This window comes from Emydura macquarii, unplaced genomic scaffold, assembly GCF_026122565.2.
Source record: "Emydura macquarii macquarii isolate MOO-44397 ecotype Brisbane River unplaced genomic scaffold, CSIRO-AGI_Emac_v2 contig_1626, whole genome shotgun sequence".
Classification (NCBI taxonomy): domain Eukaryota; kingdom Metazoa; phylum Chordata; order Testudines; family Chelidae; genus Emydura; species Emydura macquarii.
Window position 1 is genome coordinate 198111 of NW_027131763.1, and position 25776 is coordinate 223886.

Consider the following 25776-nt stretch of genomic DNA (forward strand, 5'->3'; position numbering starts at 1 on the left):
TGCCCCTGCTGCTGTTCTGGGAGGGCCTGCAGCTCGGGGTGGAGATTCAGCTCATTGGGCTTCAGCCACCTGCAAAAGCTGCCTTCAGACCACGCCCGGTACCCTTGGGGCCGCAGCGGGGTAGGAGAGGGGGGAGGTGTCCCTGTGGGGGGCTGCCCCCCGCTTCGCCACGGGGATGCTCAGCACAAATGGCCAGCGGCGCGTTTCCCAACAGACGGAAGGAAGCGATTTGCCTGGGGAACTCACTGCCACCAGCCCTGGCGAGACCCGGGCCAGACCCAGCACTCCCCCGAACACCCCTGCAGGGCGCCACCACGCTGGAGGAGGGCCAGGGAGACCTGCCCCGATGGGTGTGGGGGTGGCCGATATCAGCCCGGGGGAGGCGGTGGGGCTCTTGCCACCCTTCAGACATGTGGCAGCGGACGGGAGACGGGATGGGCCCTCGCCTGGCAACCGCCCCATTCCAGGCCCCAGGCAAAGGGTCCAACTCTGGGCTGGGGAGATGGCAGCTGTGGGGCAGGGGCGTGGGGTGGGGTGTCCCAGGCCTTTCCAGCCATGGGGGCAGGAGGAGGAAACTGGCTCAGCTAGGGTGAAAGGAGGCCCCCGCCCCCAGCCAGCCCCGAGCAGCTGAGAGCACTTCAAAGCTGCCAGCTGCCAGCGGGGTCAGGCCAGGTCGGCCAAAACCCAGGGCAGAGCAGGGGTGCCGGACTGACACCGCCAGCTCCCGGGGGCGGCTGGGCAGGGCTGCCCCGGGCTGCTAACCCAGGCCAGGGCAGCGGCAGCAGCGGGGGGGGCCCCAGCACAGGCGAAAGCCTGCGTCTCCCCAACCCCAGCTCCCGCGCCCCTGGGGGGCAGCTCTGGCAGCACAGGCCAGACAGAACTGGGCGGGATCCCGGCAGTGGGGCAGGGAGGAGACCCAGGATAGCAAGTCAGTCAGGGCCCCCTTAGTGGGTGTCCTGCCCCCCCAGCATCCGGCTCCGGCCCCGGCTCAGCTCCACGCTGCCTCTGCACGAAGCGTAAACCACATTTCACAGCTGAGCGGCTGCCAATTGCGGTGACGTGGGCCCGAAACCGCCGACACCTGCAGCGGCCGCCCCCCACCACAGCCCCACGGCTCGGCCCAGCACCTGGCCAGGGGCAACAGCCCCCGCTCACCCAGGGCTCCAGGCCCACCCTTGGACCCAGAAGCGGGACCTTCCCCCATCCGTCGGACTCCCTCAGGCACGATGGGGGGGGGGGAGCAGAACGACTGTGGCCCCCCCAGAGCTGGGTGGCCCCCCCCCCGGAGCCAGCCACCAAGCCAGGAATTTAAAGACAAAACTGACATTGCCCAGTTTTTCCAGTGAAAAACCCAAAACTGCCCCCACAGCAGGCTGGGTTTGGGAAACCGAGTCCCATGAAAGCTCTCCATTGCCCCAGAGCCCCCTCCCCCCGCCCCCGGGGGTCTGAGCCACCCCTCCCCCCGGGGGGATTTTTCTGTTTTGTTTTGGTTCAAATGGAAATTTCTGCGAGCACAGAAAGCCCCGGCTCTTCGGGGGGAGTTTGGGGTTTTCTTGACCACAGCAGTTGATTCTGGCCCAACCTTGGTCAGTCGACGACTCACTTTCCCCATGGCCCCGCCCGACCGCCCGCGCGATACGACGCCCCGTGCCCGAGACACCCTCACCCTCTGCCAGGCCCTTCCCGAGTGCCCCCCAGCCTGCAGGCACGCGCCCCCCCCCACCACACCTGCCCCCAGTAATGCAGAGCCCCTGCTCCCCACACAGCACCCCCCGGCAATGAGAGGCGACAGGGCCGGGCCAGGCTCCAGGGGGACTTTATTACACGCACATTCCCGCGCCCAGAGCCACCGCATTAGGGGAACTCGCTCTCGGGGCCCCACACATTCACACCGAGGGGCAGGGAGCTGGCACCCCAAAGCACGGCTCTGACGGGGGCTGGGAACAGAGTGGGGGGGAGGGGCAGTGTCACACACACATTGGGAGACCGGGAGAAACACACAGACAGATGCACATGGGGCACAGAGAGCTGGGGGGCTGGGGGACCCTCCGGACCAGGGCAGCCAGCACCCAGACCCCACACCCTGCTCCATGCCCTAGCTTCCTCAGCGCAACCCCCCTCACCACTGGCCCACCTGCCGCAGGCGGACAGAGCTCCGAAACTACTTCATTGTACAAAAAATAAGGCATCAGCACGAACCTTCGCGTGGGGGGGGTCATCTCCCATCCTGCCCCCCCTCCCCTGCAGTACAGGGGCGCCCAGTGCAGAGCATCCCCCCCCAGCACACAGGTGTCAGCGGAGCCTTCCCTCAGTACAAGGGCGCATCTCCCCCCTTCGCCCGGCAGCCAAGCCCCCCGGCCTGGGGCTGGGGGGTCCCGTGTTCGGCCGACGCGAGCCGGGTCCAGTGTCCATGGCCCCCGGCAGCCTCTCGCCCGCGTCTATCCCCGCAAGGGCCGTCTCTGCTCCTCGCCCTAGAGGGCCCCATTGTCTCGGCACCCGGGGCAGTGGGCGGGCGGGCAGGGCGGTCACACGTAGACGGCCGTCTTGGAGATGATGGAGCCGTCGCGCTGCGACTCCATGTCGTCATCCTCGTAGCCGCGGGGCGGGCTGTGCCCGGGGGGGGCGCTGAGCCGCAGCATGGGCCCCACCTCGTCGAACCGCTCCTCCTCCTCCTCCTCCTCCTGCCGCCGGCCGGGGTGCCCGTAGGGGCTGGGCCGCTCCCCGGGGGCCCCCTCGCCCGGCGCGGCCTTGAGGGGCCGGTCCAGCTCCGAGTCGGGGCGGAAGACGATGTGGGATGGGGCGGCCCCATTGCCAAAGACGCGGGTGCTGGGCTCATAGGTGCCCTTGGCGGGGGGGGCGCGGCGCCGGCGCACCAGGAAGAACACCACAGCCCCCAGCAGGGCGAGGGCCAGGATGCCCCCCACGATGCCCCCAGCCACGGCTCCGGCGCTGCTCTGCGACCTCGCGGGGTGCTCTGGAGTAGAGAAAAGACGGGCAGGGGGTCACTCTCCGAGCCGCGGGGGTCGCTCGCCACGTGCCGCAGGGCAGAGGAGCCGCGGATGGAGCCGTGGGGGGGGGCGGGGTCGTGGCGACCCCGACGTCATCTGAAGCGGCGCGTCCATGCAGAGCCGGGTCCGAGTGGGGGGCTCCCCCTTCCCCGCTGCCCGGCACAGCCCCCCACACCCCACCCAGCCTGCCAGCGCCACCATGACCCTGCCCCTGCGCACTCATCCCGCCCTGCCCCACAGCTCGCTGTGGGCACCTGCCCCGCCCCCGCCCCTCCCCCGCAACGCACAGGGCTCCAGACACATGCCCCGCCCCACCCCCACAATGCACAGGGCTCCAGACACATGCCCCACCCCTCCCCCACAGCGCACCTGGCTCCGGACACATGCCCCGCCCCTCCCCCGCAGCGCACCTGGCTCCGGACACATGCCCCGCCCCTCCCCCGCAGCGCACCTGGCTCCGGACACATGCCCCGCCCCTCCCCCACAGCGTGCCTGGCTCCAGACACATGCCCCGCCCCCTGCCCCACCCCCACAAGGCATCTGGCTGCTAGAGGCTCATGCCCCGCCCCCTCCCAGAACGCACCTGGACCCCAGCTTGCCCACCTGCTACATGCACACAACACCTGGCAGCTGGTTTGCCCGCCCCTCCCACAATGCACTTGGGCGGCGCGCTGCAAGGCCAACCCACCCCGGCTGCCAGTCCTTGGGGCCTGTCATTTCGGGCATGAGCCAGGCACCCCCGCCCCAGCCCCGGCGCCAACCACTCTACCGCACTGCCCCCAGCAGCAGGAGTCCCTGGCGAGGCTGGGTGACAGCAAGCTGGGGGGTGGGGAGAGTCCCCCCCACCCCGCCCGCCCAAGGGGTAACATTCCCCGGGCAGCTTCCCCCAGCCAGGCCGGGCCAGGCCAACCCTGCCTCTGCCCCTCCTTCGCTCGCGGGGGCAGCCACCCAGCATCCGCGGGAACACCCTCTCCCCGGGCGTGACACAGCCGCCACAGCCCTGCCCCGGGGAACCCTGCCCCATGGAACGCCCCCAACAGCCCCCAGCCCCCCGGGCTCCTCCAGCCCTTGGGACAAACCCTGGCCCCCGACCAGGCCCTTTCGCCCGGGGGGGAGCCCCCATTCTCAGCCAGCAGAGGAAGGAGCCGCGCACGCTCACCTCGCACCAGGACGTGCTGCTCCGCCCGCACCGTGCCCACGGCGTTGGTGACCCCGCAGATGAAGGTTGTGTTCACCGCCATGTCCACCGAGTGCACCACCAGCCGCTCATCCTGCACCTGCACCGTGGGGGGCAAGGACCCGCTGGGGCTGTGGGGAGAGAGACTGGTTAGAGACCAGGTCAGGGGGCCTGGCTTCCAGCCCCCCAACCCCACACCTCGCTCAGACCTTGGGTTAGAGTCAGAGAATCACCCCCCCCGCCGACTCCCCACTTCGAACCAGGAATAGAACCCAGGAGTCCTGGCTCCCAGCCCCCACCCCCCAGTCTGACCGTTTGACTCCTTTGGGGGTGCACTCAAAGTATGAACAGCCCCCAACACGCCGGCTGCCGTCACACCGTGGGGTGTGGGGGGCAGAGGGAGACCCGGGGGTGGGGCACAGTCACAGCAGCAACGCTTGGGGGATCTGGGCCAGGGGTTGGCTGGGGAGCCCCCCCGAGCAGCCCTTCTGATGTGCAAGGCAAGCGTGGCTGCCACACCAGCCCACCCGTCGCCCAGGCCTCCCCACGCTGCACCACTCAGCACGGCTGGCGGGGGGCAGGGTGCAGCCGTTCTTCCCTGGGCCGGGGGGCCATGGACTGGTCCAGACCCTGGCCAGCCCTGCCGGGTCAGGAGTTCAGCCTCTGGGCCCTTGCAGCAGGGAGGAAAGAGACGGCCCCTCCCAGGCAGCCCGTCTCCACAGGGACAGCGCCCAGGGCCCCGCCACACACAGGACAGGCCTGAAGCCCTTGGGTCTAGAAAAACAGGTTTGCAAACTGGTTTGTGTTTTCATTTCCGGGGAGGGAGGGAGAAGCGCCCTGCCTCGCCTGCCAGCCCAGCCCTAGCCCCAGCCCCCTCCTTTCCCTTTCATCCCCTTGGAGCCTGCCACATCTCTTCCTGACTCCCAGCCCCCTGCTTTGACCACTAGACCCCCACTGCCCTTCCTAAGACAGGAGAGAATCCAGGAGTCCTGGCTCCTAGACCCCGCTCTCGGAGTCAGGCCGTGACAGCCGCAGTCCCCAGGAGGGAGGAGCGTGTTGGGGGGGGGTCCCCCCATGGGGCTGTGCAGGGACTCACGTGCTCCAAGAGAATTGGGTTGGCTTGGGATTCCCTGTGGCCACGCAGGTCAGCACAGCCTCGCCCCGGCTCAGGTACCAGTTGTCGTCATAGCCCTCGATGGTGACCTGGGGGGGGTCTGTGGAGAGCAGACGGGGGCTAGACCTGCTGGCTGCCTTTGGGGCCCGAGCTGTCCCCGCCACAGAGACAGGGACCCAGCCCACCCTGTGCCCCCACAGTAACCCACTACAGCCCCTCCCCCACCAGCGAGAGAACCCAGGCGTCCTGGTTCCCAGCCCCTCCCCCCATAACCCACTACAGCCCCAGTCCCCACCAGTGAGAGAACCCAGGCGTCCTGGTTCCCAGCCCCTCCCCCCATAACCCACTACAGCCCCTCCCCCGCCCAGCGAGAGAACCCAGGCATCCTGGCGCTCAGGCTGGTCTAGCGGCGGCCGGCCCCGCACTCACACTGCACGGCCAGCGTGACCGGGAGAGCCTCGGGCTGCGCCAGCGTCCTCTGGCTGACGAGGCAGGTGACCTGCTGCCGGTCGGCGCCCGCGGTGGGCACCATGTTGAAGTGGCTGGTGACGGTGACGGTGCCGTCTGCGTTGGTCACCTCGGAGGCGTTGAAGGTGCCGGGGAGGGGGGAGCTCCAGCTGATGAGGGCGGGGGGTTTGCCGTTGGCAGAGGTGCAGACGGCCACGGGGCTGGTGGTGTTGCCCGCCACTGCCCGGCAGGGCTGCGCTGTGTTGGTGGGCCGGGCTAGGAGGGAGCAGAGGCAGGCTCAGCAGCGGTGCGGTGGGAACAGAGCCAGGAGCCGCGTCCCAGCCCAGGTCCCGTCGCTGAGGCCCCGGTCCCAGCAGCTGCCCCCGAGAGCGTCTCCTGCGGGTAACGGCGCCGCCCCGTCCTTCCCGCCAGCGAGGAGCAGCCACCTTCCACCCGCCAGCCCCGGCACAAAGACCCCGAGGAGGCGCCGATTTCAGTACCCGGCCCCTGGCGGGGGCCGCCCTGAGGTGTCCTGGACACCTGATCGCAGGCTGCCCCACAGACCGGTCCGAGACGACAGGCAACGGGCCAAGCCGCCAGGCCCGGACGCGCTACCCCAGATCAGAGCCGGGGCCCCTGAGAGGGGGATTCCCATTTCCCCCACCCCCCGCCCTGGGCTGGATGGGCACCGGCCCCCAGGGGAAGGCCCCAGGTCCCACCCCCCGGGGCTGGCAGGCCCCCGCCCTCTCACCCAGGATGCTGAGCCTGGTGACACCATCTTCGTTGCCGTTGGGGTAGGTGGCGAACTCGCACACGTAGGTGCCCTCGTCGCTCATGCGCAGCGACTGGATGACGAGCGTCGCGTCCTGCAGGGAGACGTTCACAAAGCGGATCCGGCCGCTGTTCTCCGAGGGGAAGTTGGGCTCGTGCCCCGGCAGGTAGACGGCCACGTTCTGCTTCTTGCCGCCCGTCTCCTTAATCCAGGTGACCTGGCTGACTTTGATGTCGGGGCTGGTGGCGGCAAAGAGGCACTGCAGCTTGGCCTCATCCCCTACGTAGCCCGTCACCTCGGCCCGGACCTTCACTCGCTGGGCCTGCGCCGCTGCGGGGAGACAGAGCCAGTCAGCCGGGCCGAGGGGACAGGGAATGCCCTGCTCTGACCGCTGGACCCCACTCCCCTCCCAGAGCCAGGACAGGACCCAGGGGTCCCGACTCACAGCCTAGAGAGAGACTGAGCTGGCTAGTGATTGTGGGGGGAGAACAAGAGAGGCCCCCCCCACCAGTATCCCACACTGAGCTCCAGGCCCCAGCACCCCCGAGATGCCCAGTCCCTCGCGTAGGGAACGGAGGACGTCGGGGGGCCCGAATCCCAGAGAGGGACAAGCAGGTTGGGAGGGGGATTCAGGTAGGAGCATTTCCCTTGCATGTGTGACGCTGCGGGTCAGACTAGATGATCTAACAGCCCCTCGGCCGCCGGCCCGTGTTACCTGCCGGCCAAGGACTCTCCTGCCCACGGGCCCATGGCAAGGAGGGTCAGAAGGGACCATTCGACTTTGCCGTATAGCCCAGGCCAGAGAACGCCAGTCATCTCAGCGAGACGCCCCTGCTGCCCTGCCGAGTCTCGGCCAGGCCCCTCAGAGCTGGCGCCTCCTTTCGGTCACTTTACCAGCCAGCCACCGGCTCGTGCTCTGCTTTGCTGCTAGGTGACGAGAGCTTTAGCAGCTGGGACCGCGGCTCCCCCGCAGAGGGGTGCAGTACGTGTCCAGCGCCCCGGGCCCCGTGACCTTGCGATACGCTAGCAGACCGAGCTCTTGCACTCTCACGCCAAGGTGTTTTCTGCAGCCTCAGATCTTCACCGCCCCCGTTACCCGGCTGGGTTTGCAGCGTGCAAAGCCCTGTATGAAAGCGCCAGGTACCAGCCCCGGGGCGAGGGCTGCCCGGGACCTGCCGTGACATGGCTGACAGCGGCAGCTTCCTGCCTGCTTCGACCAGAGCCCAAACCAGACGTCCACATGGCCTTTTACACCAGCTGTCTAAATCCTTCTCAGCCCCGAGCGGAAAGAGGTGCAGCCGTGTGTAGACAAGGCCAAGGGACAACAGGGGCCGGTCCGAGAAGGGGAACAGACAGGCTGCATAAGGTGGAGGAAGAGAGAGGGAGCAGGCTGGGAAATTGTCTCCACGAGGGAAGAGCAGGGAGCCCAGCACTGGGCGAGGGGTCCCTGAATAAACAGCCCATGCACCCCAGCCCGGCGGGGATGCGATGGGGCACTTGCCTGCAAGCCCAGCACCCCAGGAGCTGCCCCCAATGAGGGTCTCTCCTGACTCGCTCCAGGAAGCAGTAAAGGAGCAAGCGTGCAGTTCAAAGTCCCGATCCAGAGGGGGCAGAGCGGACGGGGGGGGGCAGCCAGCAATGGGAGAGGGGAACACTTTTAGCCCAGCCAGCTGAGTGCGGCTATGGGCGCTGAGCAAATGCACTCCATGAACAGCCCGCCCCAATTACCCCCAAAGCCAACCCCAGTTCTGAGCCAGCTGCAGACACGCCATGGGGCCACGCTCACTCCCGGCCGCCATCCTTGACAGCTCTGCGGGGTGCTGGCCCAGATGGCCCCCAGCCAGGTCTGGGGTGCCCCAGTGCAGACAGCAGCACGGGCTGGCCGGCCAGCAGCCCCTCACAGGCAGGATGAGCCAGGAATGGAGGGTGGCGAGGAGCTTCCAGACCCCGAGACTCCATTAGCTAGGATGGCTCCTGCCCCTCACCCGGGGTGGGGGAAAGGCCGCATCCCATTGCCCTGAGCCAGCAAGGTCCCCCCCCCCACAACCATCCCCTCCCCCACCAGGCTGCTGTGCCTGTATTGGCCCTGACCCACATAGCGCCACCCACTCTGACAGACCCCCGGGGAGCTGGCCAACTCCACGTGCTACAAGCCCGTGCCATGCTGCCTGCCAGCCGCCCCCGCCCACCTGCTAGTGCAGTGCCACTGCGCCGAGCCCGGGACCCGCTACTCACCCCCCGCCTGACACCCACGGCGCCAAGCCACATCAGAAGCTGGCTCCCAGCCCCCGCTCTGCCCTCCTGTCACCCGCAGAGCAGGAGCTCTCAGCACACACCAGACTCACTGCACACGACACCCAGGAAACCATTTTGTCTTTGTTCCTGTCCAGCTGCAGACACGCCCGCCTCTGGATCAGTTCATTGCGCAACTGAACCGAAGGACTAAGGCCATCCAGGTACTGGGTGCACAGCAGAGGAACTGTGCAAACTGCAACTCCACAATCCCCCCAGAAACCTGATGTGTCTGGACTTTCAATCATGTGTATGTATCTGATCTGCTGTGAGCCTGGAACATTTCTCTCATGGTTTGTTTCTTTCTGTTTACAATAAACCTTTAGTTTAGTTACTGAAGGATTGGCTGCAGCGTGGGATTTTGGGTAAGATCCAAACTTACATTGCTCTGGTGCTGTGGCTGACCCCTTGAGATCAGAGGGAACCTTTTTAGCAAAGAGCAGAGAGTTAAATAACTGGTCTCTTTACTGGACCTGGTGCTGACTTGGGAGCCAGAGACTGAAATGCAGTAAAGGGGCTGCGGGTATTTGTGGACTGGCTTCTTGATAACCAGTTTGGAGGAATCAGAAGCGCAGTTTGTGACGTCTGACTTCAGTGTCACCCACCAGCGCTGGGAGAAGCTGCTCTCCTTTACCAGCCTGCCCTGACCCTGGCATTTCCAGCTGGCTGCCCAGCACGGACGGGTCACACATGCCATCTCCATTTCCAGGCTTGCTCAGCTGTTGGGAAGTCGCGGGGGCGGGGAGCACTGTTTCCAGGCCAGCACAGCTGATGACCAAGGCCCTGTTATCAGCACACAATGGTTGTGTTATCTGCACCAGGCCTGACTCACATGGCACCACAGTCCCCAGGGAGGAGACCAGCACTGCAGGCGTCACCTCGGGGGCTGTATTTTAAGGAAACTTATTGTGGGTGCAGGAAACAACCATCCCGATGTGCAGCAATAGCAGCAAATAGAGCAGGGCACCAGCTTGGCTTAAAGAAATCTTCAGTGAGCTTCACCGCAAAAAGGAAGCGCACAAGAGGTGGAAGCTTGGCCAGACGACCAGGGAGGAGAACAAAATGCTGCTGGAGCCTGCAGTGTGAAATCAGGAAGGCCAAAGCCCAGCTGGAGTTGCAGCTAGCGAGGGAGGTGAAGGGGAACAAGCAGGGTTTCTACAGATATGTTAGCGACAAGAAGGAGGTCAGGGAAAGTGTGGGCCCCTTGCGGAATGGGGGAGGCGACCTGGTAACAGAGGATGTGAAGAAGCTGAGGTACTCAATGCTTTTTTTGCCTCTGTCTTCGCAGACAAGGTCAGCTCCCAGACTACTGCACTGGGCGGCACAGAATGGGGAGGTGAGCAGCACTCAGTGCTGACAGAACAGGTTCAGGGCTATTTAGAAAGGCTGGACATGCACAAGTCCATGGGCCCCCCACTACAGGAAGGATGTGGACAAGTTGGAGCGAGTCCAGCAGAAGGCAACACAAATGATGAGGGGGCTGGAGCACAAGACTTATGGGGAGAGGCTGAGGGAACTGGGCTTGTTTAGTCTGCAGAAGAGAAGAGTGAGGGGGGATTTGGCAGCAGCCTGCGACTACCTGAAGGGGGTTGCAGGGAGGCTGGAGCTAGGCTGGTCTCATGGTGGCAGGTGACAGAACAAGGAGCAATGGTCTCAAGCTGCAGTGGGGCAGGTCTAGGGTGGATATTCGGGGGGTGAAGCACTGGGGTGGGTTACTAGGGCAGTGGGGGAATCTCCATCCTTAGAGGTGTTTAAGGCCTGGCTTGACACAGCCCTGGCCGGGGTGGTTTAGTCGGGGTTGGTCCTGCTTTGAGAAGGGGTTGGACTAGACACCTCCTGGGTCCCTTCCAACCCCCGTCTTCCAAAACTCAGCACTGGAGTCATGTGAGGAAGAGACAGCGAGAGGGAAAGATCTGCTGAACCAGGACCCAGACTAACACACGGCCCTAACTCACAGCTTCACTGCAGGATCGGGCTGCCCATCTCTAGCCTGCACCCCGCCCTCCACTCAGAACCCAGGAGTCCGGGCTCCCAGTTCAGCCCCTTCACCACTGGACCAGTCTGCTCCCCCATGTCCATGCAGGCTGGGTCACTCAGAGCCTGGTATCTGAGCAGGGGACATGGATGCAAATCCAACGCGCGCACACAAAGAACAGCCGGGTCCGAGCCATGCAGCACGTCCAGGATCCCTGCTCCTCCGCTTCCCAGACACTAACCGTCGCTGCTGCAGCTGCTTTCCTGGTTGGGCGGGAGGACGGGGCCAGTTTCCCACACACGGGTACCCGCCTCCTCCGCCCAAACAATGCAGAGAAAGGAAGGGGACCTGCCGCAGTCAGCAGGGAGTGCGGGACACAGAGATCCGAGCCAGGGCAGCTCCCACCCGCTGCCCTGGGATGGGGAGAGAGAATTGTCACACTGTAACCCTATGGCGGGCCCGGCCCAGCACACTGGAGCCAGGACAGAACCCAGGAGTCCTGTTCCCTGTGCCCCCACCCCCGCTTTAACCCACTGCACACCACTCCCCTGCCAGGCTGGAGAGAGAACCCTGGAGTCCTGGCTCCCAGCCCCCGCCGGCTCCCCTCCCGGCCCACGGGAGGCTGGTCCCCCACTTTCCCTCGTGGCGCCTCCGGAGGGATGAGCTCTGCCGAACCAGAACCTTTTGGGCCCCTCCGATGGTCAGCTGAGCTGGCAGGGCCCAGGCAGGCGGCTGCGCGGGAGGTTCCTGCAGCGGCAGGGTCAAAGATTAGGAGGTGCCAGACCCGGCGCCGCTGGGGCAACCGAAGGCAGCCCCTGGGCCCATCCCAGGCTCTGCAGTTACGGGGCGGGCTGGCTGCCTGCAGCGCCTGGCTCCCCAGCTCAGCCACAGGCTGCCTGCCGGAGCCGCGGGGAGCCTCGTCAGCGGCCGGTCTCGCTACGGCCCTTCCCAGGCTCTGGAATGGGGTCCAAGGCCCATTCAGAGCGGGGGGGCAGGAGGGGTGAAGGAAGGAGAGGGCTGAAAGCAGCTGAGGCCAGGATCAGGGTCTGGCCGTGGTCACACGGGGGCACCTGCCTGACTCTGCAAGCGAGCCGCATTCTGTGCACGCTGGCTCCGGGCTTGGGAGCGCAGCAGTCTCCAGCCTGCACGCTCAGTGCAGCTCCGCGGATCTCACAGCCGCGGGGCAATGGCCAGGGCCGAGCTGCCTGCACTGTGAGCGGAGCCTCCGGACACCTGGGCTCACTTCCCAGCTCTGCTCTGGCTCCCCGTGCGATCACGGGCCAGGCCCTGTGTCTCCCCGACCCCCGCGCCCACCTGGGAGGTGGGGAGAGCGACCCTGCCTTGGGCCGGTTCAACCGCGAGCCTCGTGGGCCAAGGGGAGCCCCTCGCTGGGCGTCTGCACCACACCCAGCCCTCCGCTGGCAGCCAGGGTGATATACACAGCGTCTGGCATGACGGGGCCCTACCGACCTCACCCAGGTGCCCGACACGACTGGGGCCCTCACCGTGGCCAGTCCCTGACCCCATTTCAGCGGGAGGGGAGGGGTCTGTACAGCGCCCGGCGCAACAGGGGGAGGGGCCCTGGTGTGACAACAAACCAACACCGCCGGCTGCGCTCCACGGCCATCGGGGCCGAGAGGAAAGACACACCAGGCCATTTGGCCTGATGACTCTGCTGCAGAAGAAAAGGCTGGTTTTGCTCCCAGTCAGCAATGGGATCTTCGCAAGAGACACACACCAAGGACAGACGGACAAAGGGACGAGACACACGGACACTTGCACTTTTTAGAAATAGCAATAGTTGCTGAGTGACTGGCCTGGCCCCAGTTCTGCTCTGCTTTGCAAAGCCTCCTAGGACAATGATCCCAGGGAGCCGGCACGCAGCGCCCTGCTCGTAATGGGAAGCGACAGAGCCGTCCTAGCTGCGCGCTGCCGTCACAATGATTCCGGGAGCGTGAATGAAGCCCCTTAATTTAATAAGGAAACAGATCGAGCGTGAGGTGGGAGCATTAAAAATTCAGCTTTACATGACGGGGAAAGACAAAAACCCTGAAAGCCAAAGGGGAGGAATCAGCTCATTGTAGAGATGCATCATATCCTGCACAGCTCCGGGCTGGGGGTGGTACCAGAGACCCAGACCCAGCTGAGATCAGCCTGGCTTTGGGAGGGGGCATGGCAGGGGGTCAGCCCCTTTTCTCCTGGCTTTATAATCAGTCTCTGACCCAAAGCCCTTGCGCAGTTCAATCAGACACGGGATCTCTCTTTTCCCTTCTCAATCCTACAACACAGCTAAATACTACTGCTGTGCTGCTGTTAATTGGGCCCCATGCTCCACCCCAGAAGTGGCTGCATCTCAGAGCTGAGCAAGAGCTCCCTGTACAAACAGCCCATGGGCCACACCCACAAGCAGCTGCATCTGAGCGCAGAAGGTCGAGGGGAAAGACAAGCGGCTGGCGTTGTGCTCGCAAGCTGTGGTGCTAAGAGGGAACAGTGGGGAGTGGTGTGGGGCAGGGAAGGTGCCTGACTCTCCCTTAGGAGTGGGGCCTCCAGCTGCGCCAACAGCACCAGACAGCAGCAGCCCGGCTGCAAATGCACATGCGGCTTCAGCTGCACAAGGCTGCACATGGCCAACTGCCCCCCCAGCCACACGTGGCCTGCTACGGCCACAGCGCCGCCGTGGGGCTCCCACCCAGGGGCAGCGGCACCCCAGCTGCTCCACAGAGCTCTGCGGACAATGCTGCGCCCGGGGGGCGGGGGACGACCACAGGCTCCACCGTCGCGGAAGGGGCAGGTTAAACGAAAAGGGCCAAGCTGGGTGGGACGAAGCTGGCAGTGGGAAGAGGATGACAAGAGACACCCCTGCATGGACGGGAGAGGAGACACTCCGGCCATTGTTAGGGTTTGGGGGCCCGGACGCCTGGGTTCTATCCCTGGCTCTGGGAAGGAAGTGGGGTCTAGTGGTTACAGGGGGCAGGGGGCCGGGAGCCTGGACTCCTGGGTTCAGGGCCGACCCTAGGGGGTGCGGGGCCTGAGGCAAACCACACTGTGGGCCCCCCCGCCCGGCTCCAGTGGCATACCCTGGGTCTCCGGCGCCCTGGGGCCAAGTCTGCATTTGGGCCCCCCAGGGTCTCACACGCCCTCCCCCCCAGCGCAGGGCAGGAGGGGAACCCGGCTCCTACAAGATGGCGCTGCCCCCCAGCTGCCCCATGGAAGGGGGTGGGGTCTGTACCTCTGGCAGGGGGAGGGGGGAACATGCCGCTTACCTCCTGCTGCGCGGGGGGGGAGGGCGCTGCACTTACCCGCCGCACGGCGCCCGCCTCTCCCGCTCCAGCCCTGCAGCCCGGTGCCGGCTCGGATGGGGCAGCCTCACCCCAGCCTGCAGGGAGGCGCCGGGCCGGCCTCCACAACACACAGTGGGTGGGGGGCACGTCTGCCACCCCTCAGAGCCTCCTGCGCCCCCACCCCCTGCACGTCGCGAAGGGCCAGCACGGCACCCCCCAGAGGTCGCGCCTGGCCCCCTCGGGACACCACGGCCCACCCGTCCGGCGCAAAGCAGCCAAATGATCGCGGAGCGTTTGCCAGCTGGGCAGAGGATGGGCGCAATCCACACTGATTGGGACAGACCCACGTCTTCGCCTTTCCCGGGAGAAGCTGAATGCGGGGGCTGGGAGCTGGGCCAAAGGCCGGGTTCCCATCCCCCGAACCATTCCAGTAGCTCTTCTCCGAGCCCCTCCCACTGTGTTGGCAGCTCTGCCGCGCAGATACCAGAACCGGCTGCGGTGCCCGGTGCTGTACGGACAGAACCCCGGTTCTGGCTGGCCGGTCTCCTGTGCATACACCCCAGGGACCCTTCACCCCCGCTTAGCCACAGCATGCTGCCGGCAGCTCACGCCCAGCTGACCCACAAAACCTTTCCAGCACACAGCCCGCCAGCAAGAGCCCAATTCTTTACATCCAACCGGGGGGAAACTGAGGCACAGTGTGAGGCTGCAACTGTCGTTTTGATAGATTTTAAGGCCAGAAAGGGTCATTCACTTCTCTGCTCTGACCTCCTGTACCTCGCAGGCTGGACAGCCTCACCGAGTGACCCCTGCGCTGAACCACGAGCCCGTCTCCGGCTAAAGCCCCTTCCAGAAAGGCAGCCGGTCCGGATCCAGCCATGCCCTCGGCAGTTTGTTCCCCACGTTAATCGCTCTCAGTGTCACCCAGGGGCCTCGCGGCTCGGCCGGGGTCTGGCTGGTTGCCGTGTCCAGCCGCTGGCTCTGGTGCGGCTCCGAGCCCTGCCGGCGCCGGGTTTCTCCCCGGGAAGGTCCCGCGCCCCCCGAGCGAGGCAGCTCTCCAGCTGCGTTCGGAGAAGCTAAGCACCAAGCTGCGCCCGTCTCTGCCCCAGGCCTTTCCCTCTGCCTGACCCCGTTTCTGTGGCTCTTCTCCGCCCCCGGCAGCTTTTCAAATGTGCCCCAGCCCAGGGCCAGCCTCACCCTCCACGGCCAGAGACAAGGGAAAATCCGCCCGCCCTGCCCCGCCGCATCCCTTTGTACGCCTGAGGATTGTGACTTGCCCATGGTCACCCGGTGGCCAGAGCTGGGGTTGGAGCCCAGGAGCCCTGGCTCCCAGCCCCCCAGCTCTAACCACTGGACCCCCCTCCCCACCCAGAGCGGGGGATGGAGCCCAGGAGTCCCAGTCCAGTGTCTTCACCATAAAGGTCTCACCCCCCGCCCGCCGCCAGAGGACAAGGCGGGGATCGGAGGGGCCGGGGGTGCGCCAGGCCCAGGAGATGGCTGGATAAAGCTGAACCCCCAAGACGCAGCAAACAGCCCCTGGGGCAGCAGCAGAGCCGGCTTCTCTCCGGCTTTTTAAACACATGCAAACGCTGCGGGAGAAGTAGGTCGCCAGGCGGGATGCGCTGGGGGAGGGGAAGCGAGCAGAGCAGCGAGCGCTGCGCAGCCAAAGCTGTTTACACGGAGCGGCCACGCACCTCCCTGCCTGGTGCCAGGGAGGCCCGGCAGGTGCTGGGCTGGGAGACGGGGGGGAGGAGACCTCGAGGGGGAGAGAGTAACAGAAGGGGGCTCCCTGCACCCCCCCCACACGCTTCCTCCCCACTCAACCACTAGACCCAGCTCACCTCCCAGAGCCAGGATAGAACCCAGGAGTCCTGGCTCCCATCCCCCCGCTCCAACCACTAGACCCAGGCTCAGGCCTGAGGCTGCAGAGGAGTCTCTCTCTCTCTCCACGTCCCTGGTCTGGCCGCTGCAACGAGCCCCCATCTCTGTCCTGGGGGGCAGTATCACGCTGACAGGCGGAGTGGGGGGTCACACGTCCACCAGGATTACGCTCCATGTCCTGTGGGGCCCAGGGCAACGCCGCAGCCCAGGGAGATCCCAACGAGCAGAGACAGCGCTTCACAGCTCATCTCTTCACTTCCTTATGGAGGCGCCCGCGCCTTCCCTGCCCCCACCTCCGCCCAGCCGCCCACGCCAGGCCAGCCAGGCACTGCCAACGGAGCAGGGCTGCAACACACGCCCCGCTATAACCACCAACCCTGGGACAGAACCCAGGAGTCCGGGCCCGCAGCCCCCCTACTCTAACCACTAGACTCCACCCCCTCCCAGAGCCGGGATAGAACCCAGGAGTCCGGGCCTGCAGCCCCCATTCCCTGCCAAGGCTGGAGGTGGGCATGCAGCCTCAGGAGGCTGGGGCACTGGAGACAGAGGCAGGGAGGAGCTGGCGCAGGAGGCCGGGGCGGGGGTGCGCACAGAGCAGGCCAGAAGCCCGGGGCACTATGGAGCAGGACCTACTGAGGGACGTTACCTGCTTCTGCCGGTACAAACAGAGTCCAGGGGCTTTGCACTGGCTGCTTGCCCCACGGTGGGCGACCCCCACGCAGAGAGGCCCAGGGCAGGCAAGGTCTCCACCAGCCTCCCCTGCGGTCTCTGGCGTCTGCTTTTCTCTCCTGATACATCCGGGCCGTACTCTCTGACCTGGGGCCCCTGGGCCCTGTCCCTGTCCCGCTTGCAGCGGTGACACAGGGGCGCCCCCTCTGGCTATGCGGACGTGGACTAGGGACCTGTGCGGTGCCCGGCCCGAGGGGCATGGACGGGGCTGTCATATCACCAACCACGCCAGGCTCCCAGCTGGGCTCTAGTCCCAGCTCCTTGCATGAGTCAAAATCTCCCTGTGCCTCGGTTTCCCCATCTGTGGAATGTGACAGCTCCCAACTTCCCAGGGGCTCAGGGAGGACAAGTCCACTGATCTTCGCAAGTGTCCTGGGTGCTGCGGGCTCAAACCCTGCCCAGCGGACAGGACCTCTGGGGCTCATTGCGGGGCGGGGAGGGGGGGTTCCGGCACAGCCCACAGCCCTTTGCCCCCTCACCCCGGCGGAGGGGGGGGAAGTGCAGGCCTGAGGAAGAGGAGATGCTACGCTGGCAGCGGGGGGCTGACACGCCCCATTACCACAGCACCTGAGCCGGCTGGCAGGTTTTCCCCACAGAATCAGAACTGGGGCAAACCCAGCCCCAGGTTGGTGGGGGGGACCAATTTGTCTCCACTTCTGGCAGGAAAAGGTGGATTTTCACAAAGCCCCATTCTCTTGAACCATCCCCATCCCCCAAAACAGGTGTGTTTTCTCGCCAGACCCCGAATGTTCCTCACAGCGCCAGGGGCAGGGTTTTCATGTCCCATGAAAAGTGACGACTCCGGGGCCCAGCGTGAGAGTTTGCACCAGCGCATGCAGCTCCCCCCATGCCCCCGCCGAGGCGCGATTCGTGGAGCAGGATGCAGGCGAGTGCTCGCAGGGAGGACAGGCCAGGGGCTTTTCACGAGCCTCCAGGCCTTTCCCAGGGCTCCCGGCTGGGCCTGTTTTTCTCACGCCAACGACGGGAGAGGAGAGCTGGGGAGAGGCTGGGGGCTCTGAATGCTCCCGAAGGGGGTGCAAGGATGGGCTGGGGCCAGATCTGGGGACAGCCCAGGGTTCAAAAATGAAATCTCAAAAACCAAGCTGGCAGGCAGGGCTGCAGCGTGGCCGTCCCTGTGCAACCCGTGCAGTGCTGCACCAGGGCACAGCAAGTCAGAGGGCCCAGAGTGGGGCTGGGGTGGGGGGGACAGCACTCAACACCCCCCCCACACACACACCGGGCTTGTTTTCCAGCTCATCCCTCCGCAGGCGGGCCGGGGACTTGGGGCCTTCACGGCACACGACACTGCATGTAGGGGGGCAAAGGAAGTGGGGAACCTGTGGGCTACAGCAAGCGTGATGCACCCCCGAGCAAGCAGACCCACACTCTGCGCACAGGGCGCCCCACAGGCATGAGCCCTCCCCAGGAGCTGTGCAAACAAACCCGCCGTAGACACCTTGGTCTGTTGTGTGAGTGAGATAGATGAGAGCTAGAGAGATTTCCCCTTTGCTGTTCTGACAACGGGCAGGGCTGGGCAGGTGGCAGACGTGGGCTCCAGCCTGGTAGTTTCCTGAAGTGAGTGAAACTCGGTCCTGAAACTGGTGCTATTGAAACTAACCACGCCTTGATGAATTCTGTGTGTGCAAGTGAGGAATGGATGCACAGGGCATAAAAAGACGCCAACCTAAACTGCTCTGACAACCGGAAGAGGAGTGAAGACCCTGCCTGGCACCCTGCCCTGCCGGCCGAAGAACGCCTGTCAACGCCCCTGCCGTGCAGCAGGCTCCAGCCTGGCCGACAAAGCACAGACAGCAGAGAACAGGCCGGCTTGCAATTCGCTGGGGATTCGCAGCGATGCTGACCCCGGGGCAGCAAGACACAGCCAGGCCCAGAGACTCCCACGAGAGCCAGCGGCAAGTGTCACAGCTGGGAAAAACATGGACACTTCGGGTCTCGTTCTGCAATCGTCATCTCGGAGCAGAGGATCCGCCACCGACCGAGCCCGGCTCCCTCCTCGTGCCCGGCCCAGTTGGCCACTGGCTGCTGCAGCAGGGCAGAGAAGGACTGGGCATTGCACAGCAGCTGGCAGAACTGTCTGAGGGAGACACGGCTTTTCTTACATGAAAATCAAAACACCGCCTCTCTCTCTCTCGTGTACAATGAACGCGCGTGTTGCCTTGGCCCCCTGAATAAGACCCTGCTGGGCTTTTCTCTCACACGTATAGCACAGGGACGCCCTGCCTTCCCACAGCCCGCATCCCTACAGGAAGCTGAGCACACAGGGACTGCCCCCCACACACACAGCATGGGCTCACAACATGCCCCCCCACACCCCGCCTTCCTACACTCGGGTATGTTCTCTCCAGCACCCAGGCATACAGCAAGAGCGCCCCCCCCGCAGAAAGGAGCCGTGTATGTGGGGTCCCCTTGCACATCACCATACGCAGCCCTCCCTTCCGGGCCATGGCACGTTTCAGCCCCAGAGTCCATTGCATGTGGCGCCCCCCGAGACAGGTACAGCCAGGACCCCGCCACACCACACCTCTCCTGCAAGGGCCACACGGGCTCGGACCAACTCGGGGGAGGGGGGGGGAGGGGGCAGCTGCTGCTGCAACCCGTTCCCATTTGACGGTTCAATGACTCAGCACCCCCCTGCACACATTGGCCCAATGGCCCACCCCGCCCAGTGCCCTGCCTTCATTGTGGTCTGGCACAAACCGCCCCCCACGCTTGGGTCAAGGCAGGCCTGCCCCAGAGAAACGACAGGGTCCTGCAGGGAAAGGGGTCAGGCTGGGAGCCAGGAGATCTAGTCCCAGCTCTGCCACTGACTGGCTGTGCGACCTTGAGCAAGTCACTTCCCCTCTCCAGGCCTGTTTCCCTCCCTCCCACCCTGCGTCTCTCCTGTCTATTCAGCGTCTGTGCAGCACCCAGCACACGGGCAATAGAAATGAAGTACTGCACACCTCTGGCATATTGCTTTTCTACAGCGGACATGCTACAGCCGACAGCACCTACAGACCCAGAGAACGGCCCAGATCTAAAGCACCTCTGTCACCGACACAGCCGGCTACGCTGGAGAAAAAATAAGAAAAAATAAGACGTGCCACAGCTGACAGACAAAGTAAGAAATGCCTTTGTGTGTGCGAGCATGCATGAGTGCAGGGAAGTGTTACAGAACCGCATCACCCCCCGCGGGTACAGCCCCTCCACAAACACGCACAGGTGTCTCATGTCCACAGCACAGCTACACAGCCGGGGCCTGCCTGCATTTTGACAGCAGAAATAGCAATAAAGCAGCTTGACAGTTACAATTTGTCATTCCACAAAGAATTTTCCAACTAAACTAAGATTCCATGTTCCTGGTTTGTGAGGCTTGGGGAGAGGGGAGGAGGGGGTGTTTTGTTTGATTTCTGTTTTGTCATTTTCCCTCCAGGTCAACCCAGAAAAACCCAAAACAAAATGAAAATCTTCCATCTGTTTTGTGCCCAAAAAAAAAGTCCCAAAGAAGGTGAAGTTTTCCCAGGACTTCCCGTCCTCTTTGGGAAGCCGGGGGCTGTTTACACGAATACAAAGACTTCTGAGGCAGGCTCTGGATGGCAGAGGCAGAGCACCCCACAACAAACAGGGCAGGCAGCTCCTTCGCCAGCCTTGCTGAGCCGCTCACAACACATCTCGTCCTGTGAGGGGAGCAGAGCACTTCCCCGCATTGCCAAGCGCAGGCGCCTCCACGCACTTGGGGCCCAGCCACGCAGCACCAGGTGCGACCGCAGCTGCTCCAGGCACAGCTCGGACTGACCAACAGACAGCCATGCAGCACGGGCCAGACACCCAGTACAACCCACCCAGGACAGCTGCCTGGGCACCGCTGCGCTGGCAGACACCGGGGGCGCACGCAGGTATCCGCTAAACATCCATGGTACGATAGACTCCAAGGCCAGACAGGCCCATTGTGACCATCCCATATAACCCGGGCCCGAGACCCGCCCCACGATAATCCCTATTGACCGCATAACAACCCCCATTAACTCCCCTGGAGCTACGAATTGCCACCTTGATCTACAGCTCCACCACGACCCCGCCACGGGCTGACCGGCACGCCTCACCCCCTCCGCCGGCCAGCACCGCAACTGCTGGCAGGTCTGGTTATACTGGGTCAAGGCCTAGCAGGGACACAGTTAGCCTGGGAGAAAGGCACCGCCCACCGAGCGCATCCTGCTCCGCGGGAGGGACAGGAAGCAGTGATGAGGGATAACTGAGCTCGGACTGAGCGTCTCCACAGGTGCAGAGGCACTGGTTCAGGGGTTAGCCAGGGGCCTGCGGGGTCCCGCGGCCCAGCCAAACAGCGACCTGGCTCTACGAGGACGCAGAATCTGCTCAGAATCAAGGAGACCCTCCCAGAGCAGGGCTGGGCCGGGCCAAGCATGTCCCATGCTGCTAGCCACTTTAGCTAGACTGGTTTAGCTACAGGGGCAAAACCTTCAGTGTGGACAAGGCCTATCACACTGGCCAGAACAGACCCAGGCGTCCCAACACCAGGCTTGCGCCCCGGGGCACAAGGGAGGCTCAGGGTCAGGTTTGGGAGCCTTTGCTGCCCCGGTGTTTACACAGAGATTAAAGCAGAGGGACGTTAGCGGAGTCACTCCCTGTTGGCCAGTTCTGGTTTCAGTGGCAGCGCTCAGTACTCAGCCCTCCAGCCAGGACCCCTTCCTCCTCCTCCGCCCTGGGCCCTCCCACCGCCCAGCACCCACCCCGGGCACAAGAGACCCAGGCCTCTGCGCCCCGCCACTGTCCTGCCCCCGGCCTGGCACCAAAGCACCGGTCGCTGGGCTCCCACGGGCCAGAAACGGGGGCCGACACCGCAGCAAACACCCAACAGCCCGGCTGTGCGCAGAGCCGGCACCCCCACCTCGCTGCACCCCCACCTCGCTGCACCGCACTCCAGCAGCTACCCGAGCCGGGGAAAGAGGCTCCCCTCCGAGCCCAGGAATCCCCCCTTCGGGCTGAAATCCCCCCACTGCTCAAGGCGGGGGAGGGGGAGGGACAGGCACCGCCCCCCCCGGGCAAAGTCTGCCGCTGCGGGTCCCGGCACCTCGCCATCTTGGGGGAGAAACTGGGGGGGCGGAGTGGGGGGGCGCGGGGAGCCTGGCGCGGGCGCACGGACGGGATCGGGGGGGGGGGGGGGGGGCGCCTCCCCCGGCGAGCCGGGCCGGGCCGGGCCTTACCGCTCAGCAGGCAGCAGAGGACGCGGCTGCCCGCGGCGCAGAGGCTGCGGCGCGCGCCCATGGGCGGAGGGGCCCCGCCGGGGCTCGGGGTCTGGCCGGCCGCGTCCCTCTGTCCTGCCGGCACCGCCGTGTCCGTGCGTCCGTTCGCCCCGCGCCGCCGCTGCGAGTCCGACTCCGACCGGCGCCCCCGCCCCCCGCGGCGCGGCGCGGCCCTGCCCTGCCCGGCCCGGCCCAGTCATGCGCCTCGGCGCCCCGCCCCCGCCCCGCCTCCAAGGGGGGGCCGAGTCACCCCCCGCACCCCCAGCCCAGCCCGCGGGGGGAGCCCAGGCAAAGCCCCGCCGGCGAGTCCGGGGCCGCACGCAGCCCCCGCGGACAGGGCTCGGCTCGGCTCGGCGCAGGGGCTCCCCTTTGCTCCGCCCGCCCGCAGCGCCCCGCTATTGTCGGCGCAGGGGACCGGCGGGGCGGCCGCGGGCTGGAGAAGGAACCCAGGAGTCCCGGCTCCCGGGCTCAGACCCTCCCCGGGCCCGGCGGGTCCAGCTCGGCGAGGGGCGGGGGCGCGGAGTCTGGGAAGGCTGGAGCCCGGCCGGTCCCACTGCAGCCCCCGGGCGCCAGGCCCCGCAGCCGCCTGCATGGGGCAGCCCCCCAGCTAGCTGCTGCGCTCATCCCCGGGGGCGAACCGAGCCCCGGCCCGCAGTGGGATCGCTCCTGCCCCAGCTGGGCGCCTGTTCCCTTGAGCACCTGTTCCTTAAAGGGGCCGCCCGCCTCACTGAACAAGGCGGCTGCCCCAGGCCTCGCTGCTGAAAGGGACAGAGCCCCCTGCCCGTCCGTGCAGCGCCCAGCACAAGGGGCCCGTCTCAGCACCCGGCGGGGGAGGGGTGCAGTGTGCCCTGGGGTTTGTGCAGCGCCCAGCCTATGCCCCACCAAGATCCGCCCCCCCTTGTGCCAGGCGCTGCACAGACACGGGAGATGGTCCCTGCCACACACAGCTCGCAGTCCTCCAACACCTTCCTGGCGGGACGCGGCCCAGCGAGAGGCAGGCCCTGGCCCTGGTCCATGGGCACAGCTGGGAATTGAACCCAGGAATCCTGTGCCTGCCCCAGTGCCCGGCCCCTCACCCTGGTGAGGGCGGGGCCGAGTGTGTGTGGCGGGGGGAGGGGCTGTGGCTGCAGATTCCCTGAATTCCGGAGACATTGAACTCTCCCCTGCCAGGCCCCTTGGGAGCCGAGGGCATGGGCAGGGTCAGAGCAAACGCGGGGGGGGGCGTTCCCATCTTGGCTCCGCCCCCCGTGTGTGTTCACACACCCCGTGACCCCGCTGCTGCATTCCTGTCTTATATGCCGGTCTCCACACAGGCACCGCTGTGACAGGCCAGCCTCCCAGCCCTGCTGCCGAGCCGAGCCGAGCCGAGCCGTGCCGTGCCGTGCCAGAGGAAAGACAAGCACCAGTTTCCAGGCCAGAGCCCCCAGCACGGACCATCCAGCCCAAGGGCCCACACCAGTTTGCTCCAGCTTAGTATCGGGCTCTTCCGATGCTGGAATTTAACCTTTTATTTTCAGTCACCTAAATTCATGCTCTGAACTCCTGGGGGCGTTTGGGGAAGGGGGCTAGGGACAGGTGTGCAGGAGTGTGTGAAGGGATCGTCCCAGGAAGTGTGCGTACGGTGAGGGGATGGGGGTGCAGGGGGCCCTGCGTGTGGGGGCCCATGCGTGTGGGGAGGGGATCGGGGTGCAGGGGCCCATGTAGCTGGGAGGTGTGGCCTCCCTCTGAGATTGAGGGCGGGGGAGGGCCAAAACCCCCCTGGGGGGCAGAGCCCACTGCAGTGACACCTGACTGGAAGCAGGTGGGTGGGGCAGGGAGTATAAAAGGCCGGCTTTCCCCCTCTCTCAGGGAGGTGCCTGGGGGGGAAGGATGTCTCCCCCTGGGTGCCAGATCGGACCTGCTCCTGAGTCTGCCGGAGCTGCCCACGGCTGGGGCCTGGAGAACCTAGGGGAGTTGCCCTCGGGGGATGATCCAGACAGGTTCCCAAACCTGCTGTCGAGCAACGAGCCTGAGGGGTTCTGGAGCTTCCCGTGGGCAGAGCACTCTGAGGAGACGGGGAGGGACTCCAGGTGCTCTAGGGAGGGGGTGGGAGGAAGTAGCCGGGAGCCGACTACGGTCCAGCTGAGTTTGCGCTCGCACTAAGGCGGTGCGTTTCAGCCGGACCCCGCTGACCCGGTGATGGGACACCCTGTTCCTGCCAGGGCCCGGGCTGGGACGCAGCATAGATGGGTGGACCTGCGTCCCCCTCCCCCCTTCCTACCCTGACCTCGGGCCACAGCCTCTTCCCTGTGTCTGCCCTGCCCTGCCCTGCCCAAGGACTGGGGCCTTGGGACTACTTACTCACCCTGCCAAGGGCTAGAGACCGCTTTCCTCGCGGCCTTCCCACCCTGCTGTGGGCTGGGCCTTGGACTCTTTCCTCGCCCGGTGAGGGCTAGAGACAGTTCCCACTGGCAGTCGGGCCCCACAACTACTTACTCGCCCTACAAAGGGCTCAAGACTGGTCCTGTTTGCCGGCCCGCCCCGCCTACAGGTCAGGGCCTTAGACAACATCGTGCCCTACCACAGGGCCAGAGACTAATCCCCTTGTTTGGCCCACCCTCCTAAGGCCAGGGCCTGAGAGCAGGGCTTACCCTGCTGAGGGCAGGAGATGACCTCTTCGTCTGGGATCCCCACAGGCACGGGTGCAGGGAGGAGTGGCCTCCCTCGGGGATTGCACCACCCACAACGGGACCATTTCCACGTGGTGGAGAATGCGGGCACCTCTCGCCCCTTGACGGCAAGGGGGCGACCTGCAGCCACTCCCTCTCCACAGGCCAAGATGGCCCACCGCTGCATGAGCTTGTCCAGGTCCGAGACCCAGCAGAAGCAGCTGATCCAGATCCTGGGGGCCCAGCAGCAGCCGCTCATCAGGGAACTGGGGTCGCAGCAGCAGGAACAGCAACACCCGTGAATCCAGCAGCTGTCTGCCTGCTCCCCAACCCCAGTGGGCTGACTGCTGGGGGGGCTGATGGCCCCAGACAGGGCCCCAATGCTGCTCCTCCTCACCAAACTGGGACCAGAGGACAACCCGGAGGCTTTCCTGGTGACCCCTGAGTGTGCCACTTGGACAGCAGGCTGGGCCCCCACGCAATGGGTCACCCTGCTGGCCCCCTACCTGACAGGTTGTCTGCAGGACTCCCATCGGGCCCTCCGAGGAGGAGGCCCGTGACTATAAGGCCGTGTTCTTGGACACCCAGGACATTCGCCCTGACACCTTCAGGTGTCGATTTCAGCAGAAGACCTTCCCCCGGGCGCCCGGCCCCGCGCCGTAGCCCAGGAGCTAAGGGATGCTCGCTGGCGCTGGCTGCAGCCAGACCAACACTTGGCCTCAGAAATTGCAGACCAGATGGTGACAGAGCAGTTCCTCCAGATCTTGCCGCCACGAGAGACGACCTAGGTCATGTGCCACCGCCCGGCCACGCTGAGTGACGCAGTACAGCTCAGGGAGGACTTAGCGGCTGAGGCCACCCTGACCGTCGGGACCACCTGGAACCCCTCAGCCCCCAAGTCTCCATCTCACCCATGGTGCCCTGCTGAGTCGGGCCTGAGTGTGGGAGGCAGTCGACGCTGGTCTCCGGCCCCGCTGACCTCAGCTGCCAGCCGGGCCCAGCCCGTCATGGTCTGTAATGGGCCTCAGTCTCCTGCTGCTTGCACAACCAGCCCTGCACTACCAGAGCCCGAGTTGGACCCACAGAGGTTTGCCCCTGCTTTGCTTGTGGCCAGTATGGCCACCTACAAAGAAACTGCCCCCGTGGACTGTTGTTCGGCCTGGTGTGCACCGGGAAGGGTGAGCCCAGAGA

General features: G+C 65.4%; 2 protein-coding genes across 3 annotated transcripts in view; one reads left to right on the forward strand and one right to left on the reverse strand.

Annotated features, from left to right (window-relative positions):
- Positions 1-22086, reverse strand: part of NECTIN2 (nectin cell adhesion molecule 2) — a 28109-nt gene extending 6023 nt beyond the window's left edge. Inside the window, exons 1-6 of one of the 2 annotated variants that reach the window (XM_067555316.1) lie at positions 21899-22086; positions 6498-6848; positions 5729-6022; positions 5282-5399; positions 4168-4316; positions 1801-2974 (exon numbers count right to left, since the gene is read on the reverse strand). In XM_067555316.1, the coding sequence (XP_067411417.1) occupies positions 2526-2974; positions 4168-4316; positions 5282-5399; positions 5729-6022; positions 6498-6848; positions 21899-21959 (1422 nt within the window). In that variant the 5' untranslated portion in view covers positions 21960-22086 and the 3' untranslated portion in view covers positions 1801-2525. Of the gene's footprint in view, positions 1-1800; positions 2975-4167; positions 4317-5281; positions 5400-5728; positions 6023-6497; positions 6849-21898 lie in introns of those variants that run through there. The other variant, XM_067555315.1, reaches the window with a different exon arrangement.
- On the forward strand, positions 21958-25248 carry LOC137157900 (collagen alpha-1(III) chain-like). Its single transcript, XM_067555334.1, has 5 exons — positions 21958-22032; positions 22134-23017; positions 23251-23410; positions 24750-24883; positions 25110-25248. The coding sequence occupies exons 1-5, from the start codon at positions 21958-21960 to the stop codon at positions 25246-25248; spliced, it is 1392 nt and encodes a 463-aa protein (XP_067411435.1).
- The last annotated feature ends 528 nt before the right edge of the window (positions 25249-25776 follow it).

What these genes read in the sequence shown, in the direction of transcription:
- LOC137157900 (XM_067555334.1), top strand. Translation starts at nt 21,958, where the DNA reads ATGGGCGGAGGGGCCCCGCCGGGGCTCGGGGTCTGGCCGGCCGCGTCC. An exon ending in GTGCCCGGCCCCTCACCCTG is followed by an intron (nt 23,018 to 23,250) that starts GTGAGGGCGGGG and finishes GTCTCCACACAG; the next exon opens with GCACCGCTGTGACAGGCCAG. An exon ending in CACCAGTTTGCTCCAGCTTA is followed by an intron (nt 23,411 to 24,749) that starts GTATCGGGCTCT and finishes CCCTCTCCACAG; the next exon opens with GCCAAGATGGCCCACCGCTG.